General features: G+C 40.9%; 1 protein-coding gene across 2 annotated transcripts in view; it reads right to left on the minus strand.

Annotated features, from left to right (window-relative positions):
- Positions 1–18,816, minus strand: part of LIMD1 (LIM domain containing 1) — a 46,945-nt gene extending 28,129 nt beyond the window's left edge. For both annotated transcript variants that reach the window (XR_006417199.1, XM_044456180.1), the window contains exons 1-2: positions 18,687–18,816; positions 16,147–17,980 (exon numbers count right to left, since the gene is read on the minus strand). Coding sequence is in view for 1 of the 2 variants with exons in the window: in XM_044456180.1 (XP_044312115.1) it covers positions 16,147–17,632 (1,486 nt within the window). In the remaining variant the exon portion in view is untranslated. The remainder of the gene's footprint in view (positions 1–16,146; positions 17,981–18,686) is intronic.
- Positions 18,817–23,159: the final 4,343 nt, after the last annotated feature.

The raw sequence follows: 23,159 nt of genomic DNA on the forward strand, positions 1-23,159 counted from the left end.
TCTCACTGCAACTTGTTCCCATTGTTTCAAGCAACTCAGTAGGAGTCATGACCCATCTTTGTTTGCACAATCTAATATATGATTGAAAAGGCAGTCAAGCTTATCAAGCTCCTAAAAATACTATTCTGTGTTGGGTAAAAGTAACAGCTGGCTTTTTCAGCAGTTGCCATTAATATTACAACATTTTATACACAAATATGCATAGTATATGTATAAATCTGTAAAGTGTGAAAAGGTGTTTGGAATTATGCACATCATATAGGCCTATTCATCAGAGAGCGGGATGGTAGGGGATGCCCAGTGAGTCTAACACCAAAAGCAAATGCTGCTTTGTTGCTGAGTCATGTGTGAAACAATTCTGAGAAATTGCATCCCCTATCCTGTCTCCATCATCTGCACTTTGACATTATAATGAAGACACCAAAGCAAAATAAGAGGTCTCTTAAATCATAATGGACTAGCAAAGGTCGCTACGCACCTGTGACTATGCAACATAGTTGCAGCTATGCAGAGAACCAAGAAAATCAGCTGCTTATACGTCTTGTTTACAAAAGTGACTTGTAAGGACAAAACATAATATTATAATCAAGGGAGTGGTAATAAACTTCCTCTAGAATCAGTTTAAGTCATAATTTTTCTTCTGTACAGGCTATTGAGAAATCAGCCACTGGGAAGAGTACAAATATACAGGCCCTTTCTCAAAAGATTTCTTAAAATGATGTTTCAGTATCACTCAGCTTCACATAGCAGTTTCTTTTTTTCAGCAATATTTTCCATCTGAAAAATGAACTGTTCCCTGCTGTTGCAAATAAAGAGAACTGGTATAGACCAAATTCTTAAGTGCACTTACATGCACAAACCATCAAATGTTCTAAGAAGAGAATATACAAATGCTTGCTTATGGCATCCGGCTTTTTGCTTAAGACCCTAACAGGTATTACTTTAAATCCATATCTAGCAGCTTCATCTTTTTAATTTTTCCCCCATAGGGTAGGCTCAGTGTCCATGCACCTAGAGTAAAACTGAAAAAGGTTCAGTTGCCTGGACACAGATTTAATGCCTGTTTTGGCTCTTATACATGATGCAGTGAAAGGTAAATGTGTGCAAGAAAGATAGGGAAAACAAGTGCATCTAATAATACATGGAATACAATGAGAAGCAACACAAGATAGTGTTGATATTCTCTTAGAAATAAAACATTAAGATTGGGCCCTTAAATTGGCATTCAGAAGCAATAAATCCCTCAACAATCTTGGAGACCCTTCTCTTTCCTTTTCCCCTCAGGTGATCAATGTTGATCCATGTTTCTAAAATGTGCTCTTTTCTTTCTGTGGAGTCTACAAGTTTTAATTCATTTTTCTTTCAATATTTGCACTGGCTCTTACGGCTTTTTGCTCTGTCTTACATGCTGCTACCCCTCTGGCATTTCCCACTCCTTATTCAAATCATATTATACTGCCCTCTTCAGGGGCCTTCATTCTGGCTTGTCCATCAGTTAACCCTTCTCACCTTTTACTTTTAACATGTTTCATCTTGGAATACAGTATAAGCCTGCAGACAGAACTTGTTTTGTTTCTAGGTCTTCTACATCATCACATACTTCATGAGTAACAACAGTTACCAAATGGAACCACATGCCATCTTTTGCAACTGCAGTAGCCACAAAGGACTTTGTCCAAATGCTGGTGCCCCCATTTTGTGTTAAAACCAAAGTGATTTTGATAATGGAATTACATTCCCACACAGTGGACAAAATGTGTATTATCTGACAAGATCCAAACCAGCACAAGATTATGAAATCACATTGTTGGTGTCATAAGAACATGAACTCAACAACCAAATAAAGTATTTCAGTAAATAAATTTAGGCATTTTTCTAGAGTACAGTGATTTCAGACAGAAGACTGGAATGATATGGACAGATTCAAAGAACTAAATCGGCACAATTTTCCAAAGAAAAAGTCTGCGACTGAAGCACACTGGAAATAAATATATAGGACCCCAATCAGGAAACTATAGTTATAAATAGTGAAACAATTTGCCACTGGTGAATATTGGATTGAGTAGTGGAAACAAATTGCAATGATTTCTATATTTGTAATGCTGCTCTTACTAGGACACAAGCTTCACAGAAAATAGTAGAACCTATTTCCCAGTAAACATGCAAAGTATTGCACTGTTAAAACTCTACAGAATGAAAGGGAATATAATCTGGGACACAGTATGAAAGCACACATGATACAACCTGCATTACACTACAGCTGAAAGAGAGCTACCAATTTTCTTAACATGACACACATCTTGAGCACAGCTGAATAACATTTCTTGCCAACCCATCCGAACCAAAATTCTGTCAGAATAATTGTTATGCAAGAAGTGCCAAGCCACAGTGAGTTTAAAATGCACGGCCTAAGAAAGATGAAAAAGATTACAAGGCTATTCTGTTGGTTCAAATTGCCCTGGACAAGAACACTAGGCAACAGACCATTTAAAAACATTTCTAAATCGGAATTCAATCCAGAATCAGACTTCTCTGAGAGGAAGGGCTCGCTCATGCCAAGTCCTCTGCCTGATGTTTGGGGATCCCCTCCTTCCTATACACACATTACAGCTCCATTCAGCAATGTCCTCTGAATTAGTGTGTAGCATTTTCAGGAAGCTGGAAGGGATGCCACAGGGAGAGGGAGAGGGGGGAAGAGGGGGGAGAGAGCAGAATCTGCCAGTTGTTTCTGCTTTTCAGTCTTCCTAATTAATCTACTTTTTAAGGCCTAGCATATAAAAATAAGTATATGGCACCTGTATCCAAGGCTGAATTTTAGAAGCAAAGCAATTTTACAACAGATGAAGGACTGCAGCAAGTGTTCACTTTTCAGAATTATCTTTCATATTAAATTGCTACCTTTAAAAAAAGACTCCATTGGAATGTCTGTCTTCCTACAATCTGTTTTGCAGGACCCATGTGTTGCCCACATCACACGCACACACAAAGGGAAATCCGACCAGAAGGATCAACTGTGGCTGCAGAAGATAATTGGAACTGCCCACCTTCCATAGTCAGCGAAATCTTTCTTCCTGAGGATCACCATCCCACGTCCAGCATCTGATTTATTTTCACAACAATCAAGCAAGAAATCCTGGTTCTGTGGACAGGACAGAGAGGCAAGGAAGTCCTGCGGAAGGCATGGACTAAGGACAGTATAGAAGGGACACAATGCACTCAAGAGATGGCAGAAGAATGAGAAGAAGATATTACTGCATGTGCATTCCATTTTAGCCAATGGCAAGTGCCAATTAGGGAATTTAGCTTATATTTTAAGGTCATGCATTCATGGGATGGCCATGTCTGTAAGACCAGCAGATTTTCTTGGCTGGTTGCTCCTTCCACACTGGAATTGGAACATGTACTGATGGGCATTGAGAGCTATTCCCTGGTTTACCCATTCTGCTATCCCTCCAGGATTTCAACTGAAGCTCCTCCTATCCTCTAAGTCTTGCCCAGATAAACTTGTGCTCCAGGCTTTACCCAGAAGGAAGAATATTTCCTTCTAAGATCAAGTATGCCCCTGAGCTACCCCATATTAATGTACAATTGTTCATTCTTCCCAGCACAGTAGAAAGAGCTTCAGCTGTTGGGTGGTATAGAACATAAATAAATAAGTCTTCTACACTAGTTATCCATAGCTGATCGTAGGTTATCTGCACTAAATTATCTATACTACAGTTGCCCAAGGTAGATTATGATTAATGCAGACTAAATTCTCTGTTTTATGGCTGAATTATACAATTTTATCTAGAGGTGAAGACTCCACGCATGCCCAATAACATAGTATCATATCAGAGGCAACCAACTTACGGTCGCAAATTAAATGTGCTTCCGAAACATGCAAGATGTGGTAGCTCAACAGAATCCTCCAAACACTGTAAAATAATAATATCCATACAGTTTATAATCAAGGAAGTCAAATTCATATTTGTCAATGTCCAAAAGCCCACTAAAGATTTGGCGTTCACTGTGATCATCCAACTGGAAGCACAGCTCATGTTCATTCTGGGCAATGTCAAGGAGCAAATCTACACTTCTGCTCAAGCTATGTTTTTCCAGCACAGTCCACAAAGATAGACAAACTGTCTGTTCTGACCTGCTCTCACCTGCTTGCCTCCCTGGCCAATCCTCCAGCTGGAACCCACGGTGTGTTAACTGTTCTAGCACTGCCTCATACATCAGGCATGTGAGATGGAACATACCTTTCTTGCTGCCTCACATCATGAATGCATCTCTATGAAAGTGACAGAGTGCCAAAAGAATGTTGGCATGAGGCACTCATTTAGCAGATCTATTTTCTTTCACCACCAAGCTGTTTCTATTCACACAGTACAAAAGACAAAGCCTCAACCCAATGTCAAAATAACTTAAAATCTCAGGACCCAAAGTTAGGCAAGACAAGTTAAACATGGCCACCAGTGAAGTAAGTACAGATTTATCCCACATGAAAGAAGCAGTATGCTATCAATTCAAACCAGTTTCACAAGCACTGTGTCTCTTACCCATCAAGCCAACTCCCCATCCTCAAAATTTGTTCCACATCTATAGCTGCCAGTTAACAGTGAACTACTCCAATCCCTGCCAGTTCATTCTTGTTCTATTTAACAAAATGCAAAGACTGAATTGTAATGAAGGTGTCAACAATATTTTCGGGAGTTCTGCTATGCAGGAATCTTTGCACTCTCATAAAAGAAGTCTGAAGAATTCTACACTGGGTTCTCAGCTTCTTTTTTAAAGCTACCAATCTAGAGGCCACACAGAGAACAAAAAATAAGCACCACATATGCAAGCATAATTTGTAATTCAGAGGTTTTTAAAAAATGAAGGCTTAAATCCATTAGTCTTTGAAAGACAACCCTTTCTAACACAACTTAACTTGATTACAGTTTATTTAATGTCCACAGGAACAAATCTAAAAAGTAACCAAGAACAAAGGGAGGGGGAACCAGATAGTCATATCTATTTAAGGACTTAAGGTCTAATGCAACAATTTTCCCCCATTAATATCATTGGTAGAGAATTCATGATTGGCTTCTTAAATACATTTCTTTGTTCACAGACTACACCTTATTGTCAGAAAGAATGGATATTTTCCAGTGTATCTGCACTGAAAATAAACTGGTCATTCCTAATACACAACACAACTGCTCAATTGAGGCTGGGGGTGGGGGGTGGACAAAGTAAGCTTGGGTGAATATGGAATACCTGATTTTGTTGAGATTCTCTAAACTTTCCCTAAAATCTTGTTTTACCTCCTTTGCATACCTGAAGGTGAGCATATTTTCCCCCATGTGAATTTTTGACAAGGAAAGCATGTGCATGATATGTGACCACAACTACAGATATTATATCTAGCATGGAATTTGCCTTTTTCACACCAGCTGCACAATGGATCACTGTTTTCATCAAGCTGTCCACTACAACTCTAAGACCATTTCTTGGTCAGTCATCACTAGTTCAAATCCCATCAGTGCATCGGGGAGGCTGTTTTTTTACCCCAACATACAGCACTTTACACTTGGTTGCATTAAACCATATTTACTATTTTCATGCCCATTCTCCCAGTTTGGAGATTCTTCTGGAGCTTTTCACAATCCCTTTCTAACTACCCTAAATAATTTGGTGTCAATCAGCAAACTTGACTACCTCCCAATTCTAGATCACTTATTAAGAAATTGAGACACATTCATCTCAATATTTATCTCCATGGGACCCTATTGTTTCAGTCCTTTTATTTGGAGAATTTATAATTTATTCCTACTTTCTTTCTGTTTGTTATCCAGATACCGATGCTTAAGATAACTTCTCTTTTTCCATGACTACTAAGTTTGCTCAGGAGACTTTAATGAAGGACTTTATCAATGTTATCACCTCTGATATAGCATAATGAATAATTACAGGTGGAAGTTCAAATACACAGTAAGAGTGATATTATTCTGTCCAACCAGCAATATTTGTTTATATGTTTGGAACCTGAGAACTATTCGCGCGTGTGTGTGGTGGGTGAGCATGAATTAATGAATCAAGACTATTTCATGCCCTGGAAAAACAGCAACAATGTTTATGTGGCAAAGGAAAAGCAAGAGAAAGTTTTCACTTTGGTTTCTAACTCTAATGCAATTTATCCAGGCACAAAGATGGCTCTGTTCTCTGCAGCATCATGTGGAAAGTGCCCGACTTGTATCTTGGTCTCTCAACAAGGGAAGCTTTGGAGCACAGCTGGCCTGAAAACATGCCTTGTAATTCATTTCTTGGTTCTTATCATACATGTTTTTTTCATCATAAATCATAAGACATTTTGCCACCAGAAAAGCCCTGCCTCACGAGGCCCACAAGTCAGAAGCTTTGGAGCTGTCAGTAATGAAATCTGATCCTCTGAAATCATTCAAAATGCTACTCCCACCCACAAAGCTAATAGAAAAAAAAATGCACAGAAGCACTCTTTATTTCAACTTCCTGGATTTCTGAAGTACTCAGACTTGTAAAAGTGCCAGCCATATCCTTTTTGATAAGTTAAATGATAATGACTCATTCAGAGTACTTAAGAAGATTGGACTACAATTGATCAGATGCTTATTAATATCATTAATTTTCACATTAATTTTATTTCTGTACCTGAGAGCTGTATAACCTGAAATCTCTGGGTTTACACATAAAATATGCTAAGATACACCATTAAATGCCGCTAATAAGAACATCTGAAAAATTACAGTACATAATTTAAAAGCCAATTTTAAAACTAAATTTTAAAAGCTACAATAGCAAACACAAATTAAACCACTTTTATGACAACCCTTTTATTGAGGCCTTGCTAACAAAACAGTTTCTCCCATGCAACACTGCAATTTGCTCACTGACAATAGCTGGTGGAAAATAACATTTCCATCATTTGCCTTCTGGTGCCTAGATAACCCAAAAAACAGAGCACAATTTGTACACCTGACTTCATATAGCAGTTCACCCTTTAAGGCAAAGAGGAAGGTTTTATAATTCATAGGTCAGCCTTTTTAGGAAATCTGTAGATATCTTGGATTAAAATGCACAGAATTTCTGACCTATAATCCTTACCGCTGGCCATGCTGGATGGGTCAGATGGGAGCTGGAGTCCCACATATCTAGAGAATGTCGGGTTGGAGAAGGCTGTTGTAGATTCACCCTGCTGTTTTAGTTCCCCCACATTTCCTCTGCTGCAGTCAGGATAGTACACTTAGAGAGGGATCTAGGACTGACCCTGACACAGAAGCTCCCAATCAGAGAACCAGCCTCTGCACATGGCCTTCTCAGGCAATTGCACTCAGAAGCAGCAACCATGCCCCCTCTTTCAGATGTGGAAACCTTCCAGTCCAAGGCAATCTGCAGGAGAGTATTGAGAGTGAGAAATGGGCAGGCAGCGAAAATAGCTAGGAAAGTTCCATCTCTATTTGCACTGGTTGAGTATACATTCATGAGGTCCTGAGGTGGGGAGCTGAAAGCAGCTGGCTATCTTACCCACTAGATGTTATTACTCAGTACTGATAATGCGGTTTTCCTAAAGCTGACACATTATCTCATTATTTCCACCTGACACATTATCTCAGGAATCCTTATAACCCTGTAAGCTAGGCAAGCATTATTCTCCTCATACTGAAAATACTAGTTTACCAAAAGTTGTGAAGGCTTCCTGAAGTTTATAACTGCTATGCTACACTAGCAGCATAATTCTATGGCCTTCCAATACGGACTAGAAGAGGCACAGGAGTATTCAAAGTCCCAGCTACAAGTTCCTGCCCCTTCAAAGCTGAGCTCTGAAAGCTGAGCCCGTATCCTTCCCCACACACCACAGCCACAAAAAGAACTATACTGACTGCCTCTCCAACCTGGTGTTGTAAATAAGTTTTGAAGAGGAGAAAAGAGCCATGCCAAAGGACAAGGAGGAAGAGGCTGGAACTAACAGTGTATACAAGCAGGGTCTCACCCTGCTTCCTGCCCTCTCTCTACGGCTTCATCTAGATGACTGTGAAATACAACTGTGCTCACTAAGCCAGCATTTCACACTCCCACATAGCTTAACATGCACATTCTAGCCACTTCTGGTATTATGCTCTGTCTCACCTATGATGCAATAATATGCCATGCAATAAACTGGAATGACCTAAAAAGAGGCAGGACTTGTGCAAAAATTTATGAGACAACTTTGACTCATTTTTCTTTCTTTTTTTTAAAGTTCCATGCTAATGCATCACAATGAGATCACATCACGCCCACACCACGTGAAATGTGGGCAGTATCAAAGCCACTGCAAAACTAACATTCCCAATGTTATGGGACAGTCTGGAAAAAAAATTTCCTGCCTTTCACAAAGCAATTCTACAGATTGAAAAAATAAAATAAAATTACCTGCTCTTCAACCCATAAAGAGATGCTCGAAGTGGCTAATGACAATACATTGGCCAATGGTAATACAAATTGGCTAATGCAATTACATTTTGAAACAAACAGTTGAATGGAGAGAAAACTCTTCCTTCAGTGGCACAGCTGATGGCACAGGAGAAGAAAGGAGGTGTTAAGCCAGCTGAGGAACTACTGCAGGCCTTATGCAGCTCCCCAAGTCTGCTGTAGACTAACTTACACATAAGTCCTTATACTACTCTGTGTGGGTAAAACCCTCTCTTGAAAAGCATTTCATTCATTCCAAAAGATAAAATACTTTGTTCACTTTTCTTAGTGCTATCCAAAAATTTTAAGTGGAGGGAAAAAGTTCTTGCAAATCACCCCCCCCCCCCGCCCCAGTCTGCCTTTTTCGTCCTTGTTCTTAGGAGAAACAGTAGGAAGAATGATTGGACTTAGAGAACTCTCTGGCCCTCTGTTCATCCAGGCTCTGTTCTTCCCATATTATTACATTACATTGCTTTATATTACTATCCCACATGTCTTCCTCTTGCAAGGATCCCAGAGCAGCATGCCTTGAATTTGTCTTCCTTTTATCCTCACAACAGCCCTGGGAAGTAGCTGAGACTGAAAATCAGTGACTTCATACAACTGGCTTCAACATGGAGTCCTTGAGCTCCATGGCTGAGTGGGGACTAGGACCCGGAAAGCTGAGTCCAAATCCAACACTCTACCCATTATATCACACTGGCTCTCTGTTCATCCAGGCTGTTTTCTATTTTTTCACCACCAGAGGCATAAATGGCAGAGATAGGAAGTAGGACCTGATATAACAGCTTTTCCTTATGGGAGAGAGGCAAGGAGGCAGTGAAGAGATTCAATCCTGGTTACTTCTGACTTTTGTCCTCCTTACTTCTGCACTGTCATTTAGTAGTTTGCCTGCTTACTTGTGAGCAGACTCCCTACTATAAATTGGTGGCAATGAAATTGAAGGGGAGGGTGGATTTTCCAGTGCCATGTAGTTTTGCCTGTGGTTCTGCTACATTTGCTTGTGGTTCCACCCACCACTGGAATGTGGCTCCCAATAACTTTTCTGAAAAGGAATTCAGCCATATAACTCAAAAAGTTTCCTACCACAGATCTACAGCATTAGAAAATGATGCATATGCTATATTTCAATTTTCTTAGGGTTGTTATACAATTTAACCTGATACCCAAATATTCTACTAGTTATTAATCTTATTTCTGACCGTGGTTATTCCTGTCTTTTTGCTTTCCACAACCTTGATTTCAATATTTAACTTTTGTTTTTTCCCACTTCTCAGGTTAGGATGCATATTCTTAAGTTCTACTCAACAGTTTGCATCCCTCTATCTCTACTATAGGTTATACATGCAGTTCTCCTTGCACAAAATGAAGGCAAGCAGGCTTTTAAGACTGCAATTCTGTGCACGCTTTTAAAACGGAGTGGGACTTACTTTCAAGTAAACATACCCAAGATTCTTTTATGTAGGTTGCCTTGGGAGTGATTTTCTCATAAAGCATATTTATTAAATAAATAAGTGAACATCTTCGTAAGCTTCATAGAGAGACCAAATAGTGTATATACTAAGTTGTAATTGCTGTATGTTATATTTGGGGCTTTACTTTGATGGGGGGGGGGAGCATTGCATATATTTCCGTTTTTCCCTAAATTTCTGCTTCTCCCCTCACCCACAGCTTCAACTTTTCCAGACATTTTGCATCCCTATTGCCTCTACATTAATGTTCTTTCCAAATTGAATCATGAGCTATTTGCAGTTAAGGTCAGAAAGACTTCTTCCTTAACATTTTTCATAGAAAGATAGGTGTCAGGTTACCCAAGCTTCTGATAAGACAGGTTTCTTCTAGGAATCTGAAAAACTTTCTCTGCCTGATTGTTTTGGGAGTTTTTTGCTAAGAATATTCAAAGTTATGCGGCTTAATAACCTGAGCAATTTTTGGAACATGCTTATAGATATAAGGCTGGAGATAATAATCTGACCACAGAAATAGGAAACAAAGCTCCAACTCCTCACAACCACCTTGGTTACCTCTCCATGGCTGGAAAAGTAAGCTTGGAGAGGGGAAAAGGAGTTGTTCTGGAGAGTCCAGGATATAATCCATCCTGAGCCTCTTCCATCCAGCATCCTTCCCTCTCTTCCAAAATGCCCTCCAGACTGATGAAAATACAGGAGGTTGGAGGACAAGGGGGGCAAAGTTAACCTTGCCCAGTCCTCACCCAGCCCAGTCCTCTTGCCCTGTCTGTTTCAGCACAGCAGGTAAGAGGAACCTCACAAGCCTCAGAACTTCAAGGCAAGCATAACTCAGTCTCCACGTTTGCACGCTTAAATTCTGATATAGTACAGAAAACGATACCCATGGAATATCTAAAGGTGAAAGCAATGAAACTCACCTACTTGCCATTCTATAGGAATGTGTACCAACAATAGAATTATCTATCCAGATATGTATCTCCACATCTAATAAAGCACCTCCATATTCTAATAAAGCAAGCAAACAAGAAAAGACTGATATGCAGCTCTGTGGACCAAATGATCCCCTTTGACTTAAAAAAAATACCACTATAGTTCTTCTGGAAAATGCTTATTTTAAAAAATCAATTCATAAGAAATTCAAGTGTGCTTTTCTGAATAATCCAAGGGCTAAGACAATTGTGTAAAATCAGTCCTACATATCTTCCTTATAATTGTTCTAGCAGCACTTTCCAAAAGAATAAATCCTACATAAAACAAAGACCAAATTGCTGCAGACTCACAAGCTGCTATGATCTACCCCACTTTAATCCATGCAGCAAAAATCTTGACTTTATTTGGCATTTTCATCCTTTTGCCCTACCATATAGGGCTTGAGAAGTCACAAGTGTATATGTTATGGTTAAGCTGGCAGATAACTTAAACAGCATGTTAAACCTCTGAAGAAATTCTCTGTATATCAGTTATTCCTTAGATAATATGTGTGACTCATTTTAGACTCTTTTTGTACACACCACAGTGGAAACACAACACTGAGTTGAAAAAAGCATACCCTTTTCAGTCTTCTGTGCCTTTAGGTCAGAAGCAAACAGTCTAAAAGTCAACATAGAAGTGCTGAAAACGCACACTATTTTTGAATGTGTTCCCTTTGCAAGTAACACTGTATAAAGCCTAAAATCACTTTAGCAATGTTATTGAAACCACGTAAGTTTCCATTTCCTGATGCTCACTGACCAAAATGTAGCTGCTATACATATACTCATAGCTAAGTTGCCATGCAATACTTCTATTATTATTCCATTTAAAAAGGTTTAAAATAGTAAATTCCACAAGAGCATCAGGGATAACCTATACCTTCCAACTCAAAAGTGTCCCATTTTCAGTGGGGCTTTCTGCCAGGTAAGTGAGCATAGGACTACAAACTAGGTTTGCTTCCCCCAGAGTAGGTCTACTTGCTGAAATGCTTTGAAGACTGCTACATTTGCAATATGTGTCAGAGCACTGACTAACTACATGCTCTTATCTTATTCGGTCAACTCCCCCACATATGCTTAGATAACTGTCAGAAGGAAAAAAGGATATAGGCACAGCGCTATTTCCAACACCATCAACTTTTCCAAGGCACTTTTACGCAATTCTCAAGGCATTTTAGACAATTCTGCATAACACCAAACAGCTCCTATGTAAAATTTTCTTTACTTGAGCGCTCTGACAGTTAATTGACCCACACAATGTTCTATCAGAACTAAAATGTGGATTTTGTTTTCTTGTTACACAAAGTATCTACAATTATTCTCTACGGAAGGTAGTCCTGTAGAGCAAAGAGAGGTCTAAAATCAATTGCATTCTTTCCCTTATATTTCAGCTAACTCTTTTTTGGCTTCTTGAACTGACTACGCTGCCCCTACAACATTTTAGGCTTTTTGCTCAGATGGGGGTGGGTGGGAGGAATCTGGGGAGGGGGAACTGTCTTTGGATTCCACTGGCACTTAAAGTAGTTTCAACTTTCCTCTTTCCCACAAGGACATTAATTAAAATAAGCCCACACACCCACTGTCTAGACCTTCTGTTACCAAAATTACAATTGTGTTTTATTACATACTTACAAGTAGATCAAAGTGTGTGTCTTGCAATGCTATTTAGTGAAAGGCTAAAGTTAAAACTTACTCAGCAAGTTTAGACATACTGACTATATGAGTACATATCTATTTCCCCTGCATACATTTATACACTGACCTGGCTCACACATAACAGCAAACTGTGAGTTAATTAATTCAGGATTTGCCAGATGCAAACAAATGCACTGCCTCTGGCTTGCTCCTCACTTTCACTTTCTGTAAACAAAATACAATTAGCCTGCTTGTAGGTTGCTGCTGTGAGCTGAAAATCTAGAGTGCTGGGTTGGTTAGGGCTAAATGACTCAGAAGTTAATCCATAGTTTGTTGCTAGGTTAAGTAACCTTTGATTTGCTTTTAAGTGCATACTGGCCCACTGTATGCAGTTCTGCCCTTGGGAAACACAAAGTCCCAAATACAGTTCCAATCCCAGCTCCTCCTGTCCAGTTCCTAACCTAATCAAGTCATCCAGTATGCATGCTGAATTAACATAAAATTAAGTACCTCTATAACTGAAATGTGCCAGAACCCATTAAAATTAAGAGACCTCAATCCATAGCAGGCATCCAGAACTCATATTCCACAAACTACCCATTCCTTATAGTCATCACCAGTAGCAAGGGAAAAAACAGCTCCAACAATAATAAGGATACCCTTCCCCTCTTTGATCTTGGGTGGGGAAACCCTTTAAGATAAACCTACAATCAGTAATCAGTGCTGTATGACGTCAGGCAGATAACCAAGGACAGGGCCAGCCCTATCATCAGGCACAGGTTAGCAACTGTCTCAGGAAGCAGGTGCTAGAGAAAGCAGTGACAGCCCTTGACCATGGAAAGGAAGAGGAGCTGGTAAGCCACCTTGGGTCCCTAAAAAAGGAAGTAATGTGCCTCATAAATGTAATGTGATAATAATAATTTAAATTATGACCTCTCCCTCTGTAACTCAGGTAGATTTTACAGATGTATCAGGTGCCTATTTGCCTCAAGGGCCTCCTTTCCCCCTCTCCCCCTCCTTAGTGCCCATCAAACAATCGCTGGTCAAAAAGGAATTCTGCTTGAGTAATCCACCTGTAACACATACTGATTTTTGTTTTATAATAAAACTGTACAGTCTCAATTCTAAGCCTGTCTGCTCTTTGCCAGTTTCTGCTGATATCCGTAAACTTCCAACGGCATGCAGTGACTCTGAAAGACTCAAAAAACATACATGCCTCCTGTAGACAACATGAACATTACACATGTGGAGGAGAAAATTCAGGCTAAGGTCAGGCTGATATAGCTTACGTATGTGCCACTGCCTTTCTTTCCTTTTTTCTTTTGTTAAAGATGTTTATATACCATTCTCTCAGCACAATGCCCTCAGAAAGGTTTGCCTTCCAAGATACAGTTGAGCCTTTTCTATGGGAGCATCCTATCTGGGGAAATTGCTGTTCCAAGACCATAGATAATCTTTGCCCTTAACTATATTCTGTCTAAAGACTTAACTTTTTCAGCAAATTTTTGATTCTGCCATTGTTTAAGTCATACTTTTTCTATCTCTCTGGATTATTTTCTGATTTTTATCGGGTGGCATGTTCTCTTATTCTAGGGTTTTTTACTCCTTTAAAATTGTATATAAATCTATTGTGAACAGCTTTGTGAAGGCCTGGGCCTTGAAAAATGAAATGTAACTATGTAGATAAATTAAAATTAAAACCTTAGGAATTTAGGTTTGCAGCTTAAACTAAATTAACCTGCAAAAGAATTTTAAATATTAAAACCAGCCATATCCCTTCAGTTAATCCAGCAGATTTTAACTCCAACTTTACCTGGGCAACCTTTACAACCTTTACTTGCAACCCATAAGCTTCTAATTACAAGTGTGCAGCTAAGAACATGTTGATCATAAACTGATAGCTGGAAGAACAGGAAAATGCAGTTTAAATCTCAAGTGCAACCACACATCTCGATTGACCTTAAGCAAACCATATCTGTATCAGCCTCAGTTCCTCTATACCAGGGGTCCTCAAACTTTCACAAGAGGGGGCCCGTTGAATGGTGGTGGCGCAGGCTGGAGAGATGGCAGAGGGCAGCAGCGGGCGCGCACGGTGAGGTGGTGGTTTGCTTGTTCGGAGATCGTTTTCTCCAAAACCTCTGAGGTGGGCCAGATAAATGAGCATGGCGGGCCGGACCCAGCCCACAGGTCATAGTTTGAGGACCCATGCTCTATACTATGGGGCTAACAGCACTGTTTTCAAAAGCATTGGATACTTCTGGGAATGCAATGCTGGAGACAACAGGAGTGTGGAGCATCTATACTCTTAGTGTCCAGGGTCCACTAATTTGCCACAATTAGAATGTTTGAGGAAACAGACGTTGGTCTTCTCCAGCAGCACAATTCTTATGTTCCTAGGGTAAATCTTTTATGCCTCTTTTATGTTCTAAGAAACACAGGGTTGCTGATAGAAACAATAGTCCTATATTAAGTCTTCTACCACTCCACCATTATGTGCAGTACAAATTGCCTTGTGTCCTGATGCCTTTGGACCCTGAAAGGATGGGGAAACAGCATGAGACTGCCATTTTTAGTGGTAGTCTTGTGCTTTTAATAAGATGCAAACCTACCTTAGTTGCACTGACAAGCTCTTGGTGCTTGTATGTTATTAAGTTGGTCCATCCCCAAGTTATAAGTAATGGCAGCCAAAAGGCCAGAAAATGCAAGTCTAACTTTTGCTTATTTGCACACTCTTGGAAATGTTTTAAATATACTCAAGAATTGAGCAGAATGGAAGTACAATTGGTTTAGCTACCATACTAAGCAAACAATCACACTAGTGGTGTTGCTACAATTGGGACACCCAGCCCTAAGAGCTAAAACTGAAAAAAGAAGAGGACACAAACATGCACTTATATATAATAACTGGCAAAATCATATTTGCCTTCATTACCACCAAGATGGTACCGTCATGACCATTTTTGATAATACAGGTAAGTAACTTCTCATTAATACTGCACCTTACAAGGTAGTAGATCAAAATCTACAAGACATTAGGACCATATGTGCATAGTGAACATAACAAAGACTTATTAAATACTATCAAGTGTTGATCCCATAATTCTCCTATTCACTTTCATGGAACTTAATTCCGCAAGGTATGGCTGTGCTAAGTTTCATTTTCTTAGGCTGTCACCACAACCTGCATCTATATTTGAGCTTAACTAGTCAGCTTGAATTTTTTTCTGTAAGTGAAAAATTATTTCATCAAATATCCCCATCACATTACTAGAAAATCACAGAAACAAAATAAATTGATTATATGCCAACACACAACATAAACTGTGTGCTGGACTGCAGCCTTTCAGACAGTAAAATTGGCGTATCAACTTGCTTCTAAAAACATGCCTTTCGTTCCATTTTTCTCCAGCTTACCATTTTCTACTGAAGTTAATATATTAAAATTGTAGCTTTCAGAAAGTATAATTTTAAAAGTATTAGTTGTTCCCATGATTAGTGTCACTGCAGAAAGAAAACAAGAATATACGCCTGCAGGTGCATATCCTGCAGCATTTATCATGGAACATGTAATTTTAAAAAGAATAATTATAACTGTAAAAAATGCATATACCTACCAAAATAGTCAGCCTTTGGACAAGCATCCATCTCCTGTTCTAGGCGCTGGGTAAGAGCTTCTAATTTTAATTCAGCAGTGGATGGCCCTTGTTCTTGCTGTGGAAGGAGTGTCTGACAGGGTAGTTTTATTTTTGCAGGAGTGGAGGTTTCTTGGTGACTGGAATCATGCTGCGGAATGGTAATGCCCTCTTTAAAAGGAGATTTTGGAACATCAGAAATCATTGGTCCATGAGATAGTGCACCGATGGAATTCTGCTCAGGACTCATGCCAGATGCAGCACAATTAATCCTCTGATTTTGACCATGAATTACAAAATGACCTGTAGGCTTTGTATGAGTGTTAGTCTGCTGGTAGTCTACATTTGGAGGTAGTGGAGAAGGAAGTGAAGCAGAAATAGAAGACTGAATGCTATCATTAGGTCTTGATGACTTGGCTCCAATACTTTTATTTGGGGCACCAGAAGCCCACATCTCTGTGCCACAGTTTGGATTAATGTTATCAGACTGATTCAAAAGTGCCTGAGATGGGTGTGCTGATGGAGCAGAAAATGAAGAAGATCTATGCTGTGAATACCCCACAGGCAATTCCTCACTAAACCCTACAGAAGAGGGCAAATGAGCACAGGTATGTGAGAAAGGCGATGATCTCTGGAAAGCTGGGTTTTGGTCATAGCTTTGACTAAGTCCAGGACCTTCCCCTCCACTTTCCTGACTTCCATACCCACTTTCTGAAGACCTGCAGGAGTTCGGAAGCTGCTGATATGGATGGAGATCTGCCTGGGTTTTAGTAGGACTTCTCTGTAACGACTCATCGTGACTGAAGTTTGACCATAAATGAGAGCTCACAGTGGGTTTCAGGCCTGAAAACTTACCCACATCTCTCGCCCAACCTTGCATACCTGTCCGATTATCAGTGTCATTGGGCTCTTCACGGGAAAGGGAAGAAAAAGATGTCTTGGAACTACATGTATTCACTTGTCCTCCTCTGTGATTACCATGCCTTCTAGATGTTTCTGGACTTGCACTGTATTCATAGTCACCACTGGCTCTCCTGTCATCTTGATATAACTTTGCTTGCTCTCCATCAGTATTACCCTGGGGCTGGTTTGGGAAGGCAAGCTGATGGCCTGCACACACTGTTGATATAGCCAAAGGAGGCTTTGCTGTGTTTTCTCCTGAATGCAGTTTGTTTGTTCCTACAGCACCTCTGGCTATAGGATGGCCTGGAATTTGATGCTGAGTACCAAAACCAATCCCACCATTTGGGGCCCCTGGGGCTGCTTTCATCAACTCCTCTTGTTCTCGCTGTTTCTGCAGGTGAATTTTGGCCATTTTTGTAGCAAAAACCTTTCTGGTTTCTTCAAATTCTGGGTTATTCCCTACTGCTTTGTCTACTCGGAAAAGCCCATCTTTGGAGGCTTCATACATATTAAGATCTTCTATAAATTTACTTGCTTCCAAACCCAAATTATCATATTTATCCATTTTTTTTTCAACTGCTTTCCAAGAGGGAGGAAAAAAAATAAGATGGTGAGATTTTAAGTAATGAAGATTCTCAACTTTGTAAAACTCACGATTTCCACTCTGTAACCAATGGAGTTATTTAAAACTGCCTTTAAAAATCCCACATAATATGTAATTAATAACCGTAATTAAAAAAAACAGGAAGCTTTATAACCCAAAAGTTGTTTTAAAAACACTTCTATCTTCCTCAGCACAGTCTGTATTCCAAGTACATTTAACGTCCAACTTTGTTGTGCTTCCAATTTGTTAAGAAATGGAAGGCTACCAGAAACATTTCTTCAGTTATTACAGACTTCACTTAGGTGAACGCTGGAAGAAAAAAAGTAGAGGATTATATCAGTAGGCGTCTCTCACCGAAACTAAACATCTTTAGGCTTCTGTCAGGATCAAAAGAAATCAGTTCCTGGTTTAATATGAAACCTCGAAGCCAGACAAAGCTTATCAGTCAGTGAGTCTTGTTTGGGTCTGGTCGGACGTTTACACCGAGACTGGCGTAAACAGGAAAAGCCCACCAACCCGGAGGAAACAAGGACAAGCTTCAGAAATGCCGCAGTTTGCTCAGTGAGGGGGAAGGAAGGAAGCGCGCGAACTCCAGACTTTTCTCCAGCGAGGGGAAATCTTCACAATTCGCACGTCCTGTCCTTCACCCCCTACCCCGCCTGCCTGACTTAAACTTGGGAAGGAGGGAATGCTCTCCTCCCCTTCAACTTCCTCAAGAATCCCCGCTCTTCTTGGTCTGCCTCCTCCTCCCTTCTCCCACGCCCCCGGCAAAACAGGGGAGACGCTGGCAGCGCGCGCGCAGCCCTCGCAATTCCCGCGCGGGGAGCTGCAAGAAGCGCGCGCGCGCGGCTGGGCCCGGGACGTTCCGCTGCGTGCACGCGAGGCAGAAAGCGCGAGCAGCGCCACAGCTCCGCAGTCCGTCGCCACGCACGTTTTCTCGGAGAGAGTTAAGCTCCGCCGAGCTCAGTGGGGCTTTCTCCCGAGTAAGCGCCCCCACAGTCGCCGCCGTACTCACTCGGAAGTCTTTGGCCACTTTTCTTCCCAGCCACCCCGTCCGAGCCCAGGCTCCGGGCCGTTGAGGCACTTCGGCCGCCTCCGCCTCTTCTTCCCTTCCTCTCTCGCTCGCTCTACTGTCCCTCTCCTTCCCTTGCCAGGCTCGAGGAGGAGGAGCTGAGTCAGACGGGGAGGAGTTCCGAACAGGTCCCGTTGGCTCTGCAACGTGGTGAGACGGAGAAAGAGACCGAGATGTGTCAGCGCCTGTTAGCAGCGTGCGAGCCAGCCAAGCGGTTTCGCGCAAGAAAAGGAGAAATGGAAACCCGGGGCAGAAGAGGCGAGAAAGCTGCTCTGTACTCAGCTGGACCAGAGGGCGGCCTCGACCTCAACAGGGCACGGCGTAATGCGAGGCTGGGTTTAGTTTCGAAAGCAGTTTTTCTTGCCAGCGATGCCAGGACTCGAGCCGCTTCCACCTTAGTCCTCCAACATTGCATTTAGCCTCAGCCCTTTTCAAGGTACAGGGTGCAGAGTTTCTGTATTCCTAGTTCAATGTGAATTTACCTGTGCGCCGCCGAGCAAACTATGGTTATTTGGCGACCACTAAGTGTAAGGAATATCTTATCTTAACAACTGTGTGAGGTAAATTGGATCAGGGTTGAACCAGTCCTTTCTGGGCTGTTTTGCTAGATTTCTGAGATCTATCCGTTGGAGCCAGGGGACAGCCATACACTTGGAACTAAAGAAGGGCAAAATGTACTTAATGAGCTTAGCCCAAAAGTTTTTGTTCCATTGCCAGAACTGAGCTCAGCCTTTTCACCATAAGAATGCTCTCTTGATTTCCCAATAAGTTTTATTTCAGTACTTGCATAAACTTTCAGTTATAAGTCAGATTCACATGTTGATCTACTGTAAGATCAGAAATCTACTAGTATCTGATTTAGGCTGAAAGATGCACAACGCCTGACCCAAGATTACTCATTTAGTGCCCTCCATAGGCTGTGATTTGTTTCTGTTTGACTTTATGGAGGAAAGAAGGTGCCACAAATAGCTTTTGTATAAACAGAGATGGTTTAGTACATTAAACTTGTTCTTGGAGGCCTCTTGTGATACCAGCATTGTACCCACATTACAGAATCATGTACAGTACTGTGTGGAGTAATGCTTGTCATTCAGGTCTGAGGATCACTACCCAGATGCCCCCAGATTTATGTACTGAAGTGTTTGTATGCAACTCTTCAGCCAAAAGGCCTTCCAGAGCAGTTTAGATGCAATCATGAAAAACCTTTTGACAATCTAAAAAGTCATGATGCATAACAAAAAGGATTGGGAGGGAAGAAGAATGACTCCACTTCCCCCTCTCATCTGCCTCAATATAGCCCATTGACATCTATTTTTCTTTCTGGAGTTCCATATTCCTGATGGAAGTATTTCTACCCAAGAAACAGATCCAAAATACCCAATGCTGACGTGTGGGTCAGATGAATGGGTTGTGTTTAATACTATTGCCAAGGTTGTGTGTGTGCCAGTGCCTGTTGGTTTCTCCATTCAGCCAACCTGTGCATGGCTGGCACTATGTGATTCCTGTAAACCAGCATTCCTGTACCTGGTGCACAACTATGTGGGTCTTCAGGTCCCATCAGCCCCAGCCAGTATTGCCAATTGTCAATAATGCCAGGCATTCCAGTCTGAAATATTTGGAGGGCACCAGCTTGCGGAGGGCTGCCCTAGGCAAAAGCAGGCTTCTGAGGGAGCTTTGAATACAAACAAAGCTGTCTAAAACAACAGACAGCTGGGTCTGATCCTGCATGGATGTCAGTTCCTTAGATCTGGAAGGCACTATAACTAACACTGCAACAATATGGTTGTTAATGTATTAGGGCAATGGATTATATGGCTCAGGACCACCATACTTGATAGACCTCCTCTCAGCATGAACTACACTATGTTCATTGTCTAAGGTCTTCCAACAAGGCTTACAAGACAGCAACAGGCGAGAGAGCCTTCCAGTGGTGGCCCAACTATGAAAATATCTTCCCATCCGATATCAACACTGTTATCTTTTCAGCACTAAGGGCATGTACTGAAAAAGTAAGAGAAGGGCAACAAAAATGATCAAGGAAGGGGCTGGAGCAACTCCCCTATGAGAAGCGACTGCAACAACAGGGACCGTTCAGCTTAAAAAAAGGTGAGTAAGGGGAGACATGATAGACATGTTTAAAATAATGCATGGTGTGGAGAAGTAGAGGGGAGAGATTTTTCTTCCTCTCTCATAACACTAGAACCCAGGGTCATCCCATGAAGCTGATTGGTGGGGGGGCTTAGGACAGATAAAGGAAGTACTTCTTTACACAACATATAGTTATACTATGGAATTTGCTGCCATGGAGTGATGGCTACCAATCTGAATGGCTTTGAAAGGGGATTGGACAGATTCACGGAGGAGGAGGCTATCGGTGGCTACTAGCCATGCTGGCTGTGTGCTGTGTCCTTTACCAGAGGTGACATGACTATGTACACCAGTTGATGGGGAGCTCAGGCAAGCAGAGGTCTTGCACCCATTCTGCTTGAGGGATCCTGTGCACAGCGGGTTTGTCACCAGGTGCACAGAGTGCAAGACTAGATGGTCATTTGGTCTGATACAGCATGGCTTTTTGGATGTTCTGGCTGAGACCTTCCTTTTCCCTCAGGCATCTGGCAGTATATGATAAGGTTTGAATCAGGCCCTGGAATGTTTTTACTATGGTTTATTTAAGATTATTGTGTTTCTGTGTGCTATCTGTTTACATGCTTGTCCAAAAATGGGTTTTTATAATATATATTGCTGTTTTAATCTTTGTCAACTGCCCAGGGAGTGTCATTTTCTTTCAGCAGTGTACAGACATGATAAATGAAATGAAATGTGCTCAGAAGCAGTCTTGAGTTTCAAATAGCTGCTTACCCAGCTAATCAGAAAGCACCACCTTTTCATCTACTTCACAAAGGCCATGCTATGTGATCTCTTTGCCAATCTAAGCCTTGGCTATGCAATCAGTTTGCCACAACTTATTATTTCTATAGCCTCATTCATTAAAAAAATACTTGATAGTTTTTTCTCAAAATAAATCTGTATGGCAGGTTATTCATGTTGCTGTTTTACATATTGGGACACTCAGAAAGTGACTTGTCCAAAACTGACTGGACCAGCTATAATCTAATTATTCTTTTGGCTGGTTTCCATATTCCTTCATAATTTTATTTGTACAATCTGCCACATGATATTTTGGCAAGTACGCAGCACCCTGCAAAATAGTTGGAGGATGCATTCCAATTATAGAAACTGAAGGCTATTTCTCTCTGGGGTTCTGTGTTGAAACTGTTGCTACCCACCCAGCCTATTCCAGGAAACAATTCCAACACAAAAGTTTAGAACAATTTATTCCATTACAATGGTTCTGGTTACAATCTAAAATAATATAAAATACCAGCACCATGTTCACAGATACAAAACAAATAATAATAATAATAATAATAATAATAATAATAATAATAGAAGATTAGTGGCAAATCAGTCTTAAATAAGACAGATATAATCCTGAATGGAGGCCTACCTGACTTGTTTCATGGAAATTGAACTGAATTGAGACGATTGGCTCTGCCTCAATACAAATTTCTCCACCTGGATACTTGGTCTAGCATTAGCACAGAAGTGTGGAACACATGGCCTCTAAGCATATTTAGCTATTTTTTCCTTGGTTGTTTATTTAAAATATTTATATCCCACCTTTACAAACAGTTCAAGGTGGCTAATAAAAAGAAAAAGAAATACTATAGCAAGAGATTTAGGGTGTAGTCCTATGCATGTTTAGACAAAAAATAAAAAATAAAAAAAATGCTGCAACTCACAGCATTTCCCAGCCATCATTCTCCAGAATGGCTGGCTGTAGAAAAAAGGCCTACAACCATTGCGTATGCTGGGAGTAGTGAACCCCTTTTCTGTCTAAGCTTGCATGCATCTTAATGCAGCTAATGAACTTTCCCAAAAGGAAGATTTCTGCACCATGACAAAAGACCATCAGGAATGGGTGCTGCCACTCAAAAGACACTCTCTTGAGTCTCAGTCAAATCTCAACGAATGTTGGGTACTTGAGAGAGAGACTGTGTTCACACAACCTGACAGGCAATCCTATGTGGTCACTACTATGGTTCGTAGTTTTCCAGCATGGTCTTCCTGACCACTTATTGATTCGATTTGTATGCTGCCCCATTAGCCATAAGACTCTGAGTGGCTCGCAACAATCAAGTGGTTTCTTTGTGACTGTCATTTACATTCTCCCTACTCAGCCTTCCCACTGTTTGCATGTATCTTATCAGACACTGAAATTCAGTCCCTATCTGTGTCACCTTCCTCCTCTTTGGTTTACACAGAGGCTGGATGGCTGTAGTGGTTTCTGTGGTTGCCGTTCTTTTCCGTGAACTCTGTGGTAGTTGGGTTAAGGCAACATGAGAAGCCATGGTG

Source organism: Varanus komodoensis, unplaced genomic scaffold, assembly GCF_004798865.1.
Source record: "Varanus komodoensis strain SLA01 unplaced genomic scaffold, ASM479886v1 scaffold10, whole genome shotgun sequence".
Lineage (NCBI taxonomy): Eukaryota > Metazoa > Chordata > Lepidosauria > Squamata > Varanidae > Varanus > Varanus komodoensis.